At 42.0% G+C, this 20,601-nt stretch overlaps 1 protein-coding gene across 3 annotated transcripts in view; it reads right to left on the minus strand.

The window, feature by feature from the left end:
• The window catches only part of TAF4B (TATA-box binding protein associated factor 4b), a 63,578-nt gene that overhangs the window by 23,495 nt on the left and 19,482 nt on the right, over positions 1 to 20,601 (minus strand). For 2 of the 3 annotated variants that reach the window (XM_083748247.1, XM_083748245.1), the window contains 8 exons: positions 14,341 to 14,489; positions 13,649 to 13,753; positions 12,829 to 12,996; positions 12,618 to 12,740; positions 11,575 to 11,664; positions 10,279 to 10,932; positions 7,596 to 7,725; positions 5,173 to 5,278 (listed from right to left, as the gene is read on the minus strand). In XM_083748247.1, coding sequence (XP_083604373.1) covers positions 5,173 to 5,278; positions 7,596 to 7,725; positions 10,279 to 10,932; positions 11,575 to 11,664; positions 12,618 to 12,740; positions 12,829 to 12,996; positions 13,649 to 13,753; positions 14,341 to 14,454 — 1,490 coding nt within the window. In that variant the 5' untranslated portion in view covers positions 14,455 to 14,489. The remainder of the gene's footprint in view (positions 1 to 5,172; positions 5,279 to 7,595; positions 7,726 to 10,278; positions 10,933 to 11,574; positions 11,665 to 12,617; positions 12,741 to 12,828; positions 12,997 to 13,648; positions 13,754 to 14,340; positions 14,490 to 20,601) is intronic. The other variant, XM_083748246.1, reaches the window with a different exon arrangement.

Below are 20,601 nucleotides of genomic sequence, written 5' to 3' on the forward strand. Positions count from 1 at the left end.
ATTAGAAGTCTGAGGGCTGAGTGAGACATTAAAAACAACAACAACCTTGTGGGTAGGGAGATTAGGATCAGAGAAGCAAATGGGGACGTCCTTGTAAAGAATTCAAAATTCTGCAGAGGGAAAACTGTTGGGAAAGTGGCAATTTGAAGCACTGAAGTTCAACCTCATTTAGAACAGGTAACTGACTTATTGCCTGGACACAAGAACCACTTGCCCACAGAACCACTCTCTCTTGTTAGGGCTTAATCTCAGTTTGTTGGATGCCCACCATACAGCCCACAAGTACAGCCACACACAGCCGCTCTTGATCAGATACTGTGGAGAAACAGAGCTGTGTACCACCAGCATACTGATAACACATGGCTCCATATCCCCCAATGACTGCTTCCAATAGGTTCATATAGATGTTAAATAGCACTGGGGAACAAGCAGGTTCCCTGCAGCACCTCATAACAGATGTCACAGGCCTGATGAACATCGCCCCATACCACTCTTTGGAACTGATGTTGCAGGTAGCATGAACTGGCATAAAACAATGTTCCTGACACCTATGTCACACAGCCAGTCCAGGTCCATGGTTGATGGTATCAAAAGCCACAGAGAAATCAAGCAAAAGCACAAAGGTTGCACTCTGCTTGTTGCTCTCCCTTCAGGGAGACCAAGGCTGATTTCATCCCAACATCAGGTCTGAACCCAGACTAAAATGGGTCCAGACTATTGGTTGTACCCAATAATGCCTGCAGCTGCTCTGCCACAACCAGCCAATGACAACCACAGACTAGGGGATCCAGGGTGAGCTTATATATACCATATTTTTCGCCCTATAGGGCACACCGGCCCATAGGGTACACTTATTTTGGGGGGGGGGGGTAAAGAAAAAAAAATTTCCCCGACCCCAGCCCCCAGAACGGGTCCGGGAGCAATAGCAAGGTTGAGCTTCGGGGTGCAGGCTGCTATCCACAAGCCTAGGGAACCCGGCGGGAACTGCCGCAGGACGCACACACATTTCCCCTTCATTTTTGGAGGGGGAAAAGAGCGTCCTATAGGGCGAAAAATACGGTGTGTGTGTGTGTGTGTGTGTGTGTGTGTGTGTATCAGTGGACACAGCACCAGCTCATTCAAGGTAGGCCCAATACTTTAAGCTTGCCAAGAGCAAGATCGCATAGAAAAATAAGCACCGTCAAGTCAGAAAAGTATTCGATCTTTTAGTTTAAAAAATAAGGTTATCAGAGAAATGAAGGAGAAACAAGGACTTGAACTTGTCTGTGTAATGGTTAAAGGAACTTTACTACTACAACAAAATGAGTAACAAGGGTGTATTGCAACATGGGTTCAATTGTTCAATTAACCTAATATTTAAGAGAACTTGATATGCAAGCTGGGGCCGTTCTAGTTCATTCCAGTAGAGCATTTGATATGGTACCACAAGGAAAAATACTCCTTTCAACAAGCAAAAAAAAAGAGTTACAAGTATTACAAGTATTGAAAGAAAAGAAGTGGGTTTTTGTTGGGATTGGTCTTGAACCCATTTGTTCATATTTTAGTGAACATGGTAATAAAAATGCACTTAAGGGTCACTGAGTAACATGCTCAAGATTAGGGGGTGGCATGAATTGATCTTTTCACCAGGACCTAGCAAGCAGGTATGCTTGGGACCGAGTCCCCAGGATCAGACTGTTTGCCAACATCAATAATATTTCCTCCTGTGGTAGTTATGGATTATCCACAGAAACCATTAATCTGGGACATTTATTTTGTCAATTACAGAAGTTGCTTCTCTACCTAAGCATTTTATTAGTTTGGTTCATAACTATGTCCTTAAGTGTGGAGTACACTGATCTAATCAAACTTTTCAATTGAAGCAAGTCCCTCCTGGTTTTTCTCATTTAGTATATCTCATTTAGTAAACTTTTCAATGAAGAAACACACACAAAAACTTGACAAACAAGTCTTTAGCACCCTCTGCTGTTCAAATATTGGCCCTGCACTTTTCGCTGTTTTAATTACACAATTGTTCTAAAAATAAGGACAGGCTTGAGCTAAAACCTGTAAGATGCCAGCCAGAGGCTGCTAATCAAAATCTGCATGGAACAATTTAAAATTTAATCTAGGATTAGGTTGGTAGCAGCTACATACTCATCTGCGTTTATTGTCTTTCTTTCTATTTAAGAAAGCTCTCACACAGGTAAAAAGCAAAATTAAAACATCTGGACAAAAGTAAGATTGTTCTAGCTGTAGGATGAAGGATTTCAGATTACCATTCTTTTTACCGAAGTGTGATGCTGCAAAAACAATGGCTCCCAAACGCTTTTCACCATGGACCACTTGAAAATTGCAACAGGTCTTGGTGGACCAACTTAGTTTTTTTTTCCTGCATGTTGTAGCGATTTTAATGTGCTGTGCTAGGTGATGCATGATTTTGATCATATTTTTATTTCCCATATATTGTATGCCATTGTGTTACAATTTGAATTCAAATTGTAACGCAATGTAAGAAATGAAACCAAGAAATAGCAATTAAAATGAATATGATTATTTAACATGATGGATGCACCACCTTCCACATTCAACCACAGACACCCCATGGACCATGTGAATGAAGCTGTATGTGGTCCACAGACCAGAGTTTGGGGAAAGCATTAAGTCCCCCAACCCCCAAGTACATAGTCTCTTGTAGGTAGTGTAACTTCCAGCTAGAATCTGCAGACAGAGATAGTGAAATAATCTTCCTTAACAGCCATGAATTATCACACTTATCTTTCAGTTTTAATTCTATGGTAGAAATTCAATAGAGCATTTGATGCTGCTAACTGCTGGGATGTCAGACCTTATGCTACAACTTAGAAGTAGTAGTGAGAACAGAAACTTCCTGAACTACAGCTAAAGTAGCTACCTTAACCTTCCATATTTGGAGGGGGAAAGCTCCCTTGCTACAGTCTTTTGCCATAGTATGAAAGGTAAAGGGACCCCTGACCATCAGGTCCAGTCGTGACTGACTGAGGTTGCGGCACTCATCTCCCTTTATTGGCCGAGGGACCCGGCGTACAGCTTCCGGGTCATGTGGCCAGCATGACTAAGCCACTTCTGGTGAACCAGAGCAGCGCACGGAAACACAGTTTACCTTCCCACCAGAGTGGTACTAATCTACTTGCACTTTGACGTGCTTTTGAAATGCTAGGTTGGCAGAAGCAGGGACCGAGCAACGGGAGCTCACCCCATAGCGGGGATTCAAACCGCCGACCTTCTGATCAGCAAGTCCTAGGCTCTGTGGTTTAACCCACAGCGCCACCCGCGTCCCTGCCATAGTATACTAGCACTAAATTAGTAGAGTTGCTTTCTCATCTTATACCTACAGCCCTCCACCAGATATTGCCAGAGTCTTAGGGTTACTGGGTCTACCTTATGTGCATTGAAGTGTCTAAAACTTAGATGAATGCCATACGTATGCCCTACGGCCCCAGCCAGCATGGCTAATGGTCAGGGATGGCAGGAGTTGTAGTCCCAACATCATCTGAACAGCCAAAGGTTCCCCTTCTCCACAAGATGCCACTGACATCCTTGGCTCCCTCCCCAAACCCAAAACATTTTATGCATGGCACAGACTTGTACTAAATCCTTGTGCTATTACACCAAAAGGTGCATTAGTTTAAGGGGAAAGGCTAGAGCCCAATAAAGGAAGGGGCCAAGATCTTCTTATTAGGATTAATTAGGCTTAATTGGTTTACGACCCCAATTAAGCTGCAGTTTATAGCGGTCCGGCGCACTTCCTCTCAGCTGCGGCAATTCTCTCCGTCGCGTCACGCCTTGCAGAGTAAAACACAGCGGCAAAGCTGTCGCTTAGCTTCAGACAAACACACAAAGTACTGGTTTGTCATTAACAGTTCTTTATTGCGACATTTCTCAGAAATACACTCCTGGGCTTCTCGCAGCCATAGCAAACTGCGTCCTTTTCCCTCAAAGACAAAGAGGAACAGAGAAAACTCCTCCCACCTTCGAATCCTTACGTCAGAATGGGAGGCATTTACTCAGAACAACTTAACCCGTTAAGTTCTGAACTCTAACACTTCTGGAGTGACTTTTTGCCGCAAGAGTGGACTACACTAATGTGTCAACTTCTGAGCCTTCTATGCAACAGAAATCTGAAAGGGATTTTCCTTCCAGCTACTGGCCACATTAAAATGATTTTTTTCAGGGTGATGAAAACAAATACAGCTTCTTTTCCAACAATCACAGACAACTAGACACATTTGATTTCAATTGAAATCTGTTAATAAATCTCAAGTCTGTATTAAACCCTAAGATTCAGCTAACAGATATGATACCCTTCTGAACCCTACAAAAATGCTGCTGGGCTATTTAAAAGGAATAGAGTTTGCCGACTTAGAATTAGCTTAAATCTATCAGCAATGGGCAAATATAGTATATTTGACTACCTCAAACCCCAACAGAATAACTAAGAAAAATATGGTATGTAGAGTTATTAATGAAGCTGACTTATTTTCATCAAGGATCAGTGAAATACAATCTTTGTTCATAATCTATGGAATAATGTTGTATTACAATTACTTTTTCTTTAAGTGTTCCAACAAGAATTGACTGAATTATCTAATTTCATTAATATTTTTTTGAATGTTAAGTGTGCAATTAAAATCCGCTCACGTATACTTTACATTGTATCATTTGTTCAAGCATTTTATTCATATTGCTTAGGATAAAGCAATCTCAAATCCAAAGATTTGAAATGTGTGAAGTTTTAGTTCCCACAGACTTAAATTGTATTTTCCTTCAGTGAGGTAGCAATACTGATATTTTGCAATGTGTGAATTCATTTAATGAGTTGGACAGTTAGAAGACAGGATAAGGAGTTCAAAATAAAAGAACTAGGATTAGCAACTAGATAAATGAAAGCCTGGACTTCAGGAGCATATAACCCAATCAAGCTCTGGAATGTAAATATCTGAAACAGCTGGCAGGGCAATTTGTAGGCTTTTCCTTTCATTAGCACTAAAACATCAGAACCAAGGAAGCAAAAACTCCCATCAGAAATCTTAAATATTTATTTAGGCATCACTCAATTCTCTGTGGCTGTTTGTTTCCCACCCACCCCCACACCCCGCCTCCCAGCCAGGCTTTTGCATAGTACACAAACTTCCGACTTTGTTTATTTTTTACCTGAAGGATTTTGTTCCGTTCTCCCTTATTTTATTTCTCTGAACAGGAGATGCTTGAAGCGACAGAATTTTGTTTCCTGGCAGGGTAATTTGTTTCACAATGGAACCTAAAAAAAAAAAAAAGATGAACAATCCGTAGCAGAAAGCAAAATCCTTAATGACATTCAGCGCACAGCGCACCCAAGAACAGATATCTGGAGAGACTGTGTCCAGGATTTTTCTTTTCTGTTGTTTTTTTTAATGAAAGCTGTGTATTTGCTTCAAGGTCAAAATGCAGTTCCCATACACATTATCTGCTCAAGTTATTTTATCAGGACATGGACACCTGGACAACTGTGCTATAGCCAGAATATTCCAACATCAAAGGTATCTGTAACTGTTGCCTTTAACAAAGGCTGCTCCCTCTTGTAATTAAGAGAACTCTCCAAGTGATTTTCTAGACAACTGCTTTTAGCACAGTTAATACATTTGCTGTGCAAGGTCCAGCCATCTTTCTTAAAGGTTGTGGATGGGTCAATGGATAGTACTGTGCCAATATTCAAGAGGTAGCATCTATCACTGGGAAAATGCACTTCTGGTATTCAGGATATCATGAGAAGGTAAAGGTACCCCTGCCCATACGGGCCAGTCGTGTCCGACTCTAGGGTTGTGCGCTCATCTCACTTAAGAGGCCGGGAGCCAGCGCTGTCTACAGACACTTCCGGGTCACGTGGCCAGCGTGACGAAGCTGCTCTGGCGAGCCAGCACCAGCGCAGCACACGGAAACGCCGTTTACCTTCCCGCTATGAAGCGGTACCTATTTATCTACTTGCACTTAGGGGTGCTTTCGAACTGCCAGGTAGGCAGGAGCTGGGACCGAAAGATGGGAGCTCACCCCACCGCGGGGATTCGAACCGCCGACCATACGATTGGCAAGTCCTAGGCACTGAGGTTTTACCCACAGCACCACCCGCGTCCCTTCTTTCATGAGAAAGCTTAGGGTAAATGGTACAAGCCTGGGCAAGCTGCTCCTCCTCAAAACTCCTGGCCACCTTCCTGTGTGGCCAAGAAGACAGAACAGAAGCTTTTGCTTATTCACAGTGTAGTGTTACATCTTAACCCTAAAATGATTAATCTTATAGATGGTTTGTAACAGCAAGTAGAGCTTTTTATGAGAGGAGGGGAACTTCAGCAGCCCAAGGCTCATCCAGGTTCATTCCTATCATCATAAAACCATCATGATAGCCAAAGCTCAGCTATCATAAATAAATACTGGAATTTGTTTTTCCATGTATCATGGCACCTATTATTGACATATTCATACTTCAGACTTTCATAAAAACATCAAATTGGTATACAACATTTAGGAATACAATCCACACATTCATAAAAAAAATTTAAAAAGCACCAACAAATACTGAAAGGTTAAAAAGAGATAATTCATATTAAAAAGGCCTGTCTGAACAACATAGTTTTCAAAAGACATTGGAAAAAAGCCAGAAATGGTTCCTGCTGAATCTCTTCTGGATGTGAGTTCTGCAGGTCTGGAACTGTCACAACCAAGGTCTGGCTCATAGTAAAGGCCAAACAAACATCAGAGGTAAGTGGAACCACTAGAAGTTCATCATCAGAGGATCTCAGTGATGGAACATAGAATCAGACAAACTCTTAATGTATTTTTGGCCCAAGTTGTTTACAACTTTGAGCCTGGGAAATTGGCAACAAGTGCCAGTTTCTTAGCAGCTGAGTAACATGTTGCAATTAACTAGAGTGTGCAACACTAACAGAGATGCCCAAGCCTACCTTATCCCCGTTTTAAACATTTTTGTGAACCTGCTGACTTCAGAGTTGAATTACTGCAACCAAGCAACTCTATGTGGAGCTTCCTTTGTGCTTAACCCAGCAACTGCTGTTAGTGCATACAGCTGCAGTTCACTTGGTGACAGGCATGAGAATCTGTCAGCATGCAACACCCCTGCTCAGAGATCTGCAGTGGTTGTCATTTTCTTACCTGGCCAAGTATATAAGGCCCGTAATGGCTAGGGAGCAGTTCAGTTGCGTGATCACCATAACCCAAATGTGCCCACTCAACCACTTTGATACGTGGAACTGGTGCCATTACAGGTGCCACATAATACTAGTTCCACAGCTGTAAGAAAACAATCTTTGGACACTTTGGAATTCCCTGCTTATTGACATCAGACAAAACATTGAGCTGTACCCACTGAAATGCAGGACACCCCACCAAGCACAGTGATACATTTGTAAAGTGGAAACAGCATGGTGTGCACTCAATGGTTCAAATCAATTTTTATTTTATTTTATATATTTTTTGAATTTATATACTGCCCTATACCCGGAGGTCTCAAGGCAGTTCACAGAAAACTAGGCAAGCTATGGTTTGGGTATGAGGTCTGAAATCAGCCAGATAACTTTTAACTGTACCTGCTGGAAGCTGGCTAGACTGGATCAAAGTGTTTAATGGCATTTTTTCACCTGATTTGTTCACAGCAGGGAGTGAAGCCTGTTCGAGTGTGACTTTTTTCAAGATACTTCCTGAAGGCTGCTGGACTATCTGGAAAAGTTACACATAAAGTACTCAGCACACACTGCAAACCTAAACAGTCACAATATTAGATCAAGTTAGTCATGCACATGAAAGTGCAACACTTGCATCAGGGCTGACCAAGTCATCCAAGATCAAGCTTGTAAATGACATTAGGATGTCAAATGGCTTTAAGAAGTCTGACTACACTCCCCCCTCTTCCAGCAATAATGGGTACAATCATATTGGCAGGACACACGCTTTGTGAGCATTCCAATATAAACTTATTTGCACACTTAAAAGACACCAATAGAACCACTGCTCAGTGTTCTCCCTTCTATCAGAGGCGCCAAAGTTTGCAATATGGAACAGGCCCTTCCCAGTGGCACCAATGAGATTATGAAACTTTCTCCCCCTGGTCTTTCCTGTTTAGGACAGCTGGAATTTGCTTCAGAAGGGATTTGTGGATCTGGTGAATTTATGAACTTGTGTCAAACCGCTGGTGCTCCTCTTCAATTTTTTTACTGTTTTATTGGCTGTTTGATGTTGGTTTAAACACATGGAACTGCTTTGGGGATAATGTCAAAAAGCAGGATGAAATTATCTTAAATAAATCTGTTTGATCATAAAATGAGATCAAAGCTACCTACTGCTACGACTCAAAAGGGCAAATATCAGAAGCCATTTTGCCATGGCTCGCAGTTAAAGACATTATGTACCCCCAATGTTTTACAAGACTAAAAGTGCCTTCTAACCTCTCCTGCTCCCGCATATTCAACAGCTTTCCAGAATACTAACAAGTTTGATGTAGGGGTTCTGTGGTGATGTTTGAATGGTGTGAACTTTATGCCAAAAGCAGGAGATGCTTAACCCCACCCCAAACGTGAAAAATCAGGGTAAAACTGTTCCATTTCCATGGGACATAATTAGAATCTTCCCAGTGACGTGAACCTCTAGAAATAAGAACTAGATGGGCATTTTAAAACTGCCAAGCGAAACATTGATGTTTTCTTCAACTTTGGCTCTCCAGCTGGACTAGAGATCCCATCATCTGCTGTCACTTAGCCCTAACTCTCAGGAATTATTAAAGTTGCTGTTCCACAGCATCTAAGGATCCCAAGGATGAAGAGCACCAATTCTAGAGACAGAACAGTCCAGAAAATGTTATAGATCAGACAGAAAAAAACACCCCTGTCCTTAAGAGGCCGTATTTGATACCTAATAATGGAGCTCTTCACACACTGGGTATGTACAATTTGCAGCACTGCAAATTTAATAACCTAAGAAAAGTCTGCTGGATCAGGCCAATGGCCCATCTTGTGTAATATCCTGTTCTTGCAGTAGCCAAGAAGCAGATGCCTGTGGGAAATGCACAAGGAGGACCTGAGCACTCTCCTCTGCTGCAGTTTCTAGCACACTGCTTCCAACCATGGAGGCACCACACAGCCATCACAGTTAGTAGCCACTGGTAGCCACTGAATTTGCCTGAACCTCCTTTAAAGACATCCAAGATGGCAGCCATCACTGCCTCACACGGGAGCAAGTACCATAGCTTAACTATGTGCTGCATGAAGTAGTGCTTTCTTTTATTTGTCTGCGAAAGGTTTCCTGCTCTCCTTATCAAACAGAAAATAACTGCACGGTAACTTTAACATCTCTTTCATTTGGTAGATCAGGGAGAAAAGGGATGTCCAACAACAGTACCTATGTCAAAACAAAAAAAAATTCTTCCAGTAGCACCTTAAAGACCAACTAAGTCAGTTCTTGGTATGAGCTTTCGTGTGCATGCACACTTCTTCACACTTCTGAAGAAGTGTGCATGCACACGAAAGCTCATACCAAGAACTGACTTAGTTGGTCTTTAAGGTGCTACTGGAAGAATTTTTTTTTTGTTTTGACTATGGCAGACCAACACGGCTACCTATCTGTAAACAGTACCTATGGTGACTTCAAATGAGACAGACTTAGCAGTGGGGAGATGAGTCAACCATCACCATTTAACATTTGTACAGCCCTTGAACATTCAAAGTATGTAACATAGTCTTTAATCCGTACAATAACCTAGTAAAGTAGACCATATCCTCCCAATCTGTATTATGGGAATGAGGCCAAGATATAATGGTCTGTCTACGGTCAAGTACACAGAATGGGTGAACTGTGCAAACACGCACGCAGTTCAAGTATTCATGCTCAGTAAAGTTCTGGTATTGGAATGCTTAGTTTACATTGTCAAATACCTAGAAAGCTGCTCTGTTTAGTATCTGCCAGAGTTTTATTCATGGAGATGGGTGCTAAACATTCCTGATTCTTTGAGTGGACTACTATCAGACAGATATATTCCTCAATGTTGCTTAGTACTCACATATCTCCATACTGCCCCTTTCCTCATATATTATTAACCTTTTACAATGGACATCTCAGGTGTCATGTTATGCAAGGTACGTAAGGGGCAAATGAACAAGTGCCATTTTAATTATATGCTGATAAACTGCCTTTGAATTGCTGGCTCGGCTGAACTGCTAAGGTTAGAAAACTTCAGAGCTTTACAGATCAAGAGCAAGATAAACTTATCAGCTACTTTACCTTTACAGCCTGTGTCTGAGCTGAATGGGAAAGGACAGAACTGGGATGGACAACTCTGATAGTGATTGGTTTCCCAGCAACTGGCATTATGGATTGGAGAGACGCGGTCACTGCTGTTGTAGCAGTTGGTGCAGCAGTAGTCAAGGTTGGCTTCAGAGCTTGTAGAGATGTTGCTGCAGCAGAAGATGGCGGCTTTACAGAACTAGGAGCAGGAAATGCAGGTGATGACGACATTGCAGGGGTATGGACTGGTTTCACAACCTGGAGAGAAGTGGTACCAGTTGCCACCATTGCAGTGGAGGAGACTGGATGTACAGCTCTCACAGTAGTTGGTTTAGTGGAGGGAACGGGACTGGCACCTTGAAGGGAGTGTGTCCCTGACAAAACAGGCGTGGTCTGAACAAGCTGAAGAGAACCAGATCCTCTTGTCACTCCTGATGTACAGAGGACTGGGCCTGAAGTCTGTTGGGAGGGTATCCCCGTCGGAATTTTAAGAGAGGTCGCAGTCACAGGAGTGCTGGCAGCAGGTACCGAAGAAGCGGATGATGCTGTGCTACAAATAGGAGGAGCTGTTTGTGGTCCTGATTGTTGAAGACACTGCCGTATAAAGGCCTGTGCGTCAGGCATTAATTGCCGTAAGGCAAGCATACTTTTCTACGCAAGGAAGAAAGCAGTAGAAAAAAAATTAAGATCCTGCATTTTCCTTCCAGCAGTGACACCACACTGTGTCTCATTGAATAGTATCAATGTCACCACTAAAACATTAAAAAGATAACTAGCAGACCAGCTAAACAATACAAATTATCACATCTGATCTTCAAGGAAGATTCCTAAAGTTCAGGCTGTTTGCCTTTGCAATCATTAACAAATCTGCACTTTGAGAGGAGACTTAAGCACACTGGACAACATCCCAGACACATTTATGAAGCTGGTCCTGAAGTCCTGCTCTTGTTGAATGTGTGAGAGCCATAAGAACCTGAATGGGCAGGAAGTTTCCTCTGAATGGGTAGAATTTACCGAAATTGTACATGCAGGTTTGTGCCAGCTAGCCTCACACTACATGGTCTGATATCACAGATTTGGGAAGTCCCAATTCTCATCACAACACCATGGAGCCATGGACAGAATTTCACTGGAGAGGCTCATTTTCCCACACCAACTACTTCATGCTGATTCCCAGTGTGTTTTGCTTTACAAATTAATTCTCCTGACATTTCAAAACAACCTTTCACCCAGCCATCAAGGACCATCACCACTTTGATACTTAAAATGGGGAGCAAATTCATTTAGACATACCTTGAGAAAAGGGAGAAGATAGGGCTGAGGGGAAGACTTTAGCTCAATGTACAGTTTTCTAGTAAATTCTTCAGGTTCCATTTTGGCTTCCTAGATAGGAAAGGAAATGGTTGCACAAATGTAACGTGTCGTTTCTCCAGATGTGCCTAAACTGAACCCACCAATTCACACACTTTCTTGTACTAACAATTTCATACGCTGAATATTCAATTCAACAATTAAATTGAAGAAAGTGTACAGTATCAGCAGGCTCCCAAAAGGAATCTAAGATTAATTCTTCACTGGTTAAGAACCAGCAACTGCGGGCAATAAGTTAGATTTCTAAGTTGTTACTAGAAACGTGGAAATGTACCAAGGCGGTAAAAAAATTGTGCAATATTTCTGCCACATGACTAGAGAGACAGACTGCAGAGAGTCAAATTTCTCCTAGTTTGTATCCAGAAGCAGGTAAAATAAAACAAAACCTTTCCTATTTGTTTAGCTTCTCTTTCCTGTTTCCCACCTGTATTTGCAGCATGTGTTACTATAACAGGCAGTATTTAACTTGCCTATTCTGAACATGCTCAGGAAAAGCAAAAACAGCTACAGAAGTATTGCCATGTCATACACTCTACACCAGTCACTCTGTGAAAAAGAATGGGATCAGCTTCTGGCAATTATGACACTCCAACATTAAGGCACATGCATATCTAAATATGGTATAGAAAAACTTATTGGGGGAAAAGGAGCCTTTCATTGTTTGAGAGGTCTGCAAGAGTGCCTCACCTGGTGTGCCTGAGAATCCTGCCTCTCTCTGAATGTTGTCCCAGTACTCAGGCTAGGACTGAAACATTGCCCTGCAACCAGGCTGCCTGATGACTGGGATCCTTGCCTTATGCCATGCCCCACTGTGCACCGTAGCCAATGACGTTGTGGCCTCTAGTATGCCCCCATGTAATTAATCCATCCCGTACTTCACACCCTTATTTCCTGTGTGCACACAAATCACTTCTGAGTAAATACATTTAGGATCAGGGCACAAATACTTGCAGATGAACTTTTACCAACAGACTTTGTACCAGGTTCTTCACATTCTGCCCCATTTCAGGTGCTTGAGGCCCACTGGATGCCAGTTTTATTAGCGTTGCTAGGAAGTTTTTGCACTTTTCCACATTTTCCAGCATTTCCTGATTGGAAGCCAAAAGAGTAAATTAACTTCTGTTCAGTTCTGAAATACTGGGAAAGGTAAGCAATCTTAGACTACTTTGCACTAACTTTAGAGGTGCTGACCTGTGCTACTGTCCTACTTTCTGTGTCAGAGACTGGCTTCGTAGCAAGAGAGAGCACAGAAGAATCAGAAATAGGAGGCTTTGCCACTGGTCCGGTAACCAAAGACTTTGCAGCAACAACTGTGGTGCTGCTATTATTTGTTGATGCTGTTGACTGGAAGAAATTAAACATTTAAGTAGCTAGATTCAATTCTGACAGGAAAAAGCAAAACTAAAGCTGCTACATTAATATTAGTATCAGGAAGGCACCTTTGTTCTACTGGTGTTGGTGCCTACTACCCTCCAACACAACTTTCCATTAATGTCTCCCATTCACACTTTTAGGAGAAAGCAAACAGCTACACAGAACATCATGCATGCAGATTAGCTCATGTGAACCTACATTTAGATTTAGCAATAACGATTTTGTCTGACAGATAGTAATCCTAACAACCATGCACATTTCCATCAACCACCAGGAGCTGAGAATGACCATCACTGAAGACAGCTCATAAAGCATTATGTTTAGAGGTAGACTCCTTTATTGCAGTCAGATTCAGGCATTAGACACTACCATAGGCTGGGGGATATGGATGACTAACCCAACCCATATGGCAACTTGAATGAGGCAGATGACCAGGGAGGGGGTTAGTTTTCCTGTTCCTCAGTATGTTTTGAGTTCCATTGGCAAGTGCACCATTGGGTACGTGTAAAAAAATAATAATAATACACACAGCATGATTTATAAAGCCACCTGGCCATTTATTAGATTTGTGACTCAGTGGGCTAAAAGGTTTAAGTGCCAGAAAATAACAAGGAAGTCATACCTGGATTACAGCAGGCTTCTTAACATTAGAATTAACAGAAGGAGTTGTCCAAGTCACTGTTGTATGAGGAGCAGCTGATACTTTCAGTACCTGAGTTCCAGAACTCTTTCAGAAAGATAATAGAATATATATTGTTAGGTAAAAGCCTCAAAAGGAAATATCGGGTAAGCGGCCAAGCACAATTTCCTTCTAACTGGACACATCAGTGTTATTTGTCCCAACTGCAAGTATGCTGGGCAAAAGTCTTTTCTGAACAGGAAGATGCAAATGATGCAGAAGAGGATCCAGTAGCACGCCAAGTAGATAAGGCTTCTTTCTATGGATAGGCAGAAATGCTATGACTTAAGAAGCATTTCAGGCTATGACTGTTCAAGTGTTATTTCTAAGTATTGAAATTTTTCCATCCATGTAGTAACAGTGATAGCTGGTATGAGCAAGTTGAATGCAGAGGAAAGAACAGAAAATCACTGTACTATATAGGCAATTAAGGCTTAACATTTTAAAGTTGTTTAAGCTCCTACGTACGGGCAAGTGGTGCCAGCAGAAAATGGAAAGGATTCCTGCATCTAGACTAGATTCACTTCACTGCTGCACCCATATCCCTGAGCGTGACATACATTGGCCCAAGTCCTGTGAAAAGCTATAGTAGCAGAAGAAATACACAACAAAACTGCTATTACAGAGGTATTTACCTGTACAGTCTGTATTTTGACTGTAGGTGCATTTGCAGGCAATGATTGTCGTACAGTTGAGTTCTTTTGGGATTGGCTTTGAACTTGAGCAAGTGCTTGTTGGGACAGCAGCATCAGCTGTCCAGTGTTGCTTCTGACAAGAACCGTTCCTGCAGGAAAGAAGATACTATCAGATCCTTCCACTGCACAGTCTTAAGAGCAAGTACATAAATCTGAGTTTGTATGATCCAAACTTTTAAGCAAGAAATCGGCAGCATAAACAGTACATGAATTATGCAATATTACACTGCTTCTATAGTAGTGCACACTTCCCTTCTAGGCTCCTCTGTTTAAACAGCAGACTACTACATTCCTGCTGTGCTCCAGTTAGTGTTATGACAGACGTAGCTTATTGTTTGACCTTTTAAAAATCCATCAAACATATTTAAGAATAAATTCTGAATTGGTCTAGTTTAGTCACGCATCTCTGCTCTCACAGCTTGCAATATAGAGATGTTAAGAAAACGCCACACTGCAATGTTAGTCCTGCAATGGCTTCTGTATTAAATATTTTAAAATTACACATATTTATAACTCTCCCCCTTTCACTCAGGGGTCTGAGAGCAGGGTACAAACACCTAAAAATCACAAATATATAAAATCAACACAAAACAATCATGAACGAAATCAAATGGCAACAACAACAAAATGAAAATGCAGCCAGGAGAAACAAGTCAAAATGCACCTGACAGCCAGCCACAAAGGCCTGGACAAAGGTATGTTTTCACCTGCCTTTGAAAAGACCAAAATGTTGGAGCATGATGCACCCAAGGGGAGGTCCTACCATACTTAAAAAGTAATTGTCATAGTCTTGATAGACAATGCTGTGTGACTGCAGGCTTCTGAGACCACCTATGTGTTTCTTTTTACACAAAAAATCTCATGCTTGAGATTCTTCACCAGACAAGGCTCATTCTAAAAAAAAAGGTGAGGGCCTTCTTTTGCTCAAATCAGGATTTTTTAATTAGATATACAACTCTAGAATCTAACATTTTAATACTGATTTTAAGGCACTTATCCACGTTTATGATATTAAAGTAGTAAGGGGAAGTCTGCCTCATAGGCACACACCCCTCCCCAGAGAGCCAGCGTGGTGTAGTGGTTAAGAGCGGTGGACTCGTAATCTGGTGAACCGGGTTCACGTCTCCGCTCCTCCACATGCAGCTGCTGGGTGACCTTGGGCTAGTCACACTTCTTCTAAGTCTCTCAGCCCCACTCACCTCACAGAGTGTTTGTTGTGGGGGAGGAAAGGAAAGGAAAGGAAAGGAAAGGAAAGGAAAGGAAAGGAAAGGAAAGGAAAGGAGAATGTTAACTGCTTTGAGACTCCTTCGGGTAGTGATAAAGCAGGATATCAAATCCAAACTCCTCTTCTTAATCCTACTTCCGCAAACTATTCACTGCTGGAACAGGGGCATGTTGCCAACAACAGGATTTAACCCAGCCCTAGTGCCCATTAGCTGATATCACAAACCCCCCATTTGGGGGAAATGGCCTTGCAGGCCAGGATTGTCCTATGGGCCAAAGGTTCCCCACCCCTGCTAAATATACTTTTTAATAAGACTTCCAACTCATCCTTAAAAGGGCCAAGAAACCACGCAGAAAGGTATGTTCCTCCTTTCCACATAGGGCAGTGAGCGTTTAAAGTTACAATCATTTCAGGAATAATAGCTGGGTACTTGTTAAATCCTCTAAATGGTAGGTGCCGTTAGAGAACAAGAAGTTAGAGAGCTGAAAGTGCTGCTCTGCTGTCACCTCTAACCAAGGCAGCTTCGAGACTTCCGGAGGCGGCGCGAAACAGCAATGGCGGTCCTCTTCGCGCTGTGAAGAGGGGCTCCGCGAAAAAGGGTCGTCCGCTGCGGCAAAGCGGAGACCCATCAAGAAAAACCGCAGGCAGAGCGAGCCTGCGGCCGTGGGACTCGGCGGGCGCCTGGAGCCCCCCCAGAAGCGGGGAAGGAGCCTCGTAAGAGGCTCCGGAACGTGAAAGGGGGAGCGGCGCTGTGAGTTCATCGCTCTTTTCGTGGAAGCAAAGCCGCGCTGCTGCTGCTGATGAGCGCTGACCTTTCTTCTTGAAATTATCGGAATTGGAGCAACATACCCGTGAGTAAGGGACCTAAATTTTTAATTTAAATTGAAGAAATTCGGCTGAAAACGGGAGGCGAGTAACAGGAAGTCCGCCTCCCGACTCTGCTAATTAGATCAAAGCAAGGGCTCGGAAACGAGCTGAAGTATCTAAAAAGGGACTGTAAAAGTAGAAGAAAGGGTGCATTGATAGACTCTGCATTTTGAAGATAAAAGGGAAAGAACTGTGTGATTTATAGACTTTTATTCTTTGGAACTACCCTCCTATCTTTGGGCTAAACGGGGTTGAAAGAGATAACCCCGTCATCGGGCTGCCAGTGCATAGAAAAAGAACTGTCAAACTGCTGTCAAACTGACGACATTGTTGCAGAGATTGAAATTGTTGCATAGACTGAGACATTAACATTAAACATTGTTGCATGGACCTATATTGATACCTTGTGGTTGGATTTTAAGAGATCAGAAGTTCTGGAAACCTTCCTTTTGTGTTTGGGAACTACAAAACTTAACGTGGGGAATAGAGGAACTTCAATGGCGGAAAATAGTTCCTTTCTTTTTTGAAACTTTGAAATACTCCCCCTATAGGACTGTGGAAGTATAGTGGCATGGGAATTGAGCTTTATTGAAACTTTTTGTGGTTTAATTTGTTTATACTTGGGATTTGTCTTTCCCATGGGACAAAAGATCATCTGACCTTGAACAGAGGCAGGTGTGGAATGAGCGGCACAGGGAGAACAAGAGCAGCTAAAGCCAAAGATAAAGAAAAAGAGAAAAAATCTGGGCAACTTTTGCAAACAACTTTAACTCATCACCGCAGATCATCTGTCCCAACTGTGCTGACAGCACAGGAGGTAGAACTAGTGCAGCCTGCTGCAGAAGATATGGCAACTGGAGGATCTGAAACAGTTTTGAAACAAATTTTGGAACAATTGGCAGTTTTAAATCAAAAAGTGGACAATCAAACATCAAAGATTGACCAAGCTACATCCTCTATTGGCAAATTAACCGAACAGGTTTCGCAGCACACTCAGGCAATTGAGAAATTGCAAGGAGCTACGGCAGAAAACTACAAATTAGCTGTGGAAGCCAATCAAAAAGCAGAACAGGCGAACTTAAAGGTTGATGAAATTAAAGGAGAAGTAAGACCTTTGAAAAGGCAGGTAGGGGAACAACAAGCCTACCTGTCATTGGTTGAATTGAAAAGTAAAGAAAGTAATCTCAGGATAAGGGCTATCCCGGAACTGGAGCAAAATAATCTAGAGGGATTTTTGACACTTTTGTTCTCCAAATTCTGGGGAATTGAGGAAGAAAAGGACTTTAAAATCGTGACAGCCTTTAGACTGGGAAAATCAGTAAAGAAAGACAAGCCCAGAGACTGTCTAGTTGCTCTGAGATCAAGAGAGAGCCAAAAAGTAAGCTACTTTCGAGAATGTATAACTTGCTGCTTAAGTGGAATACACAGGATGAGACAGTCAAATCCGCTATGATAAAATGGGCTCAGGATGTGGGGCATAACATTATGTTTGCAGACTGGGAAAGGTTATGGAACACCGGTTTGAAATTTACGGCATGCACTGCCTTGAAGGAAAATATTATGAAAATGGTATACCGGTGGTACATGACCCCAGTCAAGTTAGCCAAGATATATCATCTGTCTGACAACAAATGTTGGAAATGTGGAGAGGCGGAAGGGACATTCTTTCATCTCTGGTGGACCTGCCCGAAAGTGAAGGCCTTCTGGGAAATGATCCATAATGAACTAAAAAAGGTACTGAGATTTACCTTACCTAAGAAACCAGAGGCCTTCCTTCTGGGCATGGTGGACCAGAGAGTGCTTAAGAAGGACAGAACCTTTTTCATGTATGCTACCACAGCAGCAAGGATCCTGATTGCAAAATATTGGAAGACACAAGATTTACCCATGCTGGAGGAATGGCAATCGCAGTTGATGGACTATATGGAATTGGCTGAAATGACTGGCAGAATCCGAGACGTGGGAGAAGAAACAATTGAGGAGGACTGGGAAAAGTTTAAGGACTATTTGAAAAAACACTATAAGCTGTATGAATGTTAAAAAATGCACCTTTCAGGAAACTCTAGCTTCAGCAAATTTAAGTTAATGAAATGAAAATTAAGACACAAGAATTTAGAGGTAAAATAATGAAACAACTTTATTGTGTTTAATACAAAGCATATAAGAATTGGGTTACAGTAAAATTGAAATTAGGGAACATGATAAAATGGAAGTTACAATAAGTTTTGAAATAAGTTAACAAATTGCTGATGCTTTATAAGACAGGGAACGCAGGGTTCGGAGGATGTGGGGAAGTCCTATAGATTGGATGGAAAAAGAATATGGAAATTTGTTATTCTTCTACTCTATTTTCTTATAACCATTCTTTATTCTTTTTTCTGTATTTCTGTATTTCTAAAAAGCAATAAAAAATATTTTTTAAAAAAAATAACCAAGGCAGCTTCAAAACCAACATAAAACCTTGTGAAACTTGTTTGTTTCTAAAGAGTAGTATGGCTGTCTATTACAACACCATCAAGTGGTCCTTCTTTCAAATCCCCCATTAACTCTAGGGAGAAACAACTGTCTCAAAGCTCTTGACACCCCCACCAACGCTTTCCTCAGCTATTCTGCAGGTAGCAACTCGAGAGCCTAACAAAGGCCAGCCTTTGATATCTTCTCTCAGCTACAGACCACTGCTAGAGAAAAGGTTTAATTGGTATGTGTAGTTCCAAGTTGGGGGAGGAAGAAGGATCCGGGACAGCCTGGAAGGATAAACTAGGGCACAAGTAACAGAAGAGAAGGCAGAAGAAAGAAAAGAGGAGGGGGACTGGTAAACATACGGGAAAACTACAGCAACTGTGGCTTCAGAGGAGGAAATGCTTGAAACGTAATTTATTGTTGACTTTATAGTTCACCCTTCACAGAAACTGTAAGATAAATAGCAAACATATAAAATTCATTAATAAAAAAGAGTAGCAGTGTGTAAAGAGGGGTAGTAAGAAACATCCAAGTGTTTTCAACCATCAGCAACTCCCAAAGGTGTGAGTAAAGAAGTGCTTGGGTACAGGAGTATAAATGAAGACAAAAATTGCAAATTAAGGGTCTCATGCTCATCTGCAATTTGCAAGCCTGAAACTGCAATCCTAAACACACATGTCTAAATAAGCTTACGGTGCACTTATTCATAAGTATGCATGCACAGGACCTAGCTGTAAAACACACACACACACACACACACACACACACACACAAACAAACACCAAAAAATGCTTTGACATCTCAGTACAAAATGCACAATCTACATAGGGTAGCCTGGGTGCCACAAAGCTTTGGTGCCTTTGTTCTACTTTCTACCCTACATTTATTTTCACTTGTATACATGGGCTGCATAAAAGGCCAAGAGGCACTTCACATTATGTGTCCAAATGTCCTTAAGGATGAAGCACATGGCTCTGCAATAGTTATAATCCTGTCCGCTAACTGCAACATAGTTGTACAACACTGCCATCTAATGGTGCAGCTAGTTAAGTGTGTGTTTTCCCTTCATGAAATTCTAAGCATGTGGTTTATCTAGCGCTGTTCTACAACACTCGCCCACACTTGAACACCTGCCGGGAGAAACAGTTCTAGGGTTGAACCAAAACAAGCGCTCTGTGTGGTGGCCTGATAACTGTTGCCTTAGAACAGCTGCATAGGAGGTTGGGTGCCCCTGAGCATAGAAAGGAAGGGGACAGTGCACATCTGGAAGAGTCCCAAGAACAGGTAAGCAACACATAACCAGAAGAAAACCTATTTGCTACTTCGCTCCACAGGAGGCAGTGTTTGGTAACGGCAACAAAAGTGTCACTGCGCAGGTGCCCTGGCTATTGCTATCTTGCTCATCAGCTTTGAAAATCTTTCTAATAACTGCTAAGCCTGCTCAGCCACCCCAACCCAGGAATTATCTGAACAGAACTATATATGCAGTAGTTTGTATATGCTTCTGCTTTGGTTTTCAAACAAAGAAGCTATTATTGTGCCAGAGAACTTAAGATCAATTTAATATTTCCCTCTGTTGCCTCTACTAAAATGCCTGTTCCTGCATTTTAGACAGGCATGGGGAAGAATAACTATGAAAGTAAGTTGTG

This window comes from Podarcis gaigeae (assembly GCF_964106915.1).
Source record: "Podarcis gaigeae genome assembly, chromosome: 7".
NCBI classification, from domain to species: domain Eukaryota; kingdom Metazoa; phylum Chordata; class Lepidosauria; order Squamata; family Lacertidae; genus Podarcis; species Podarcis gaigeae.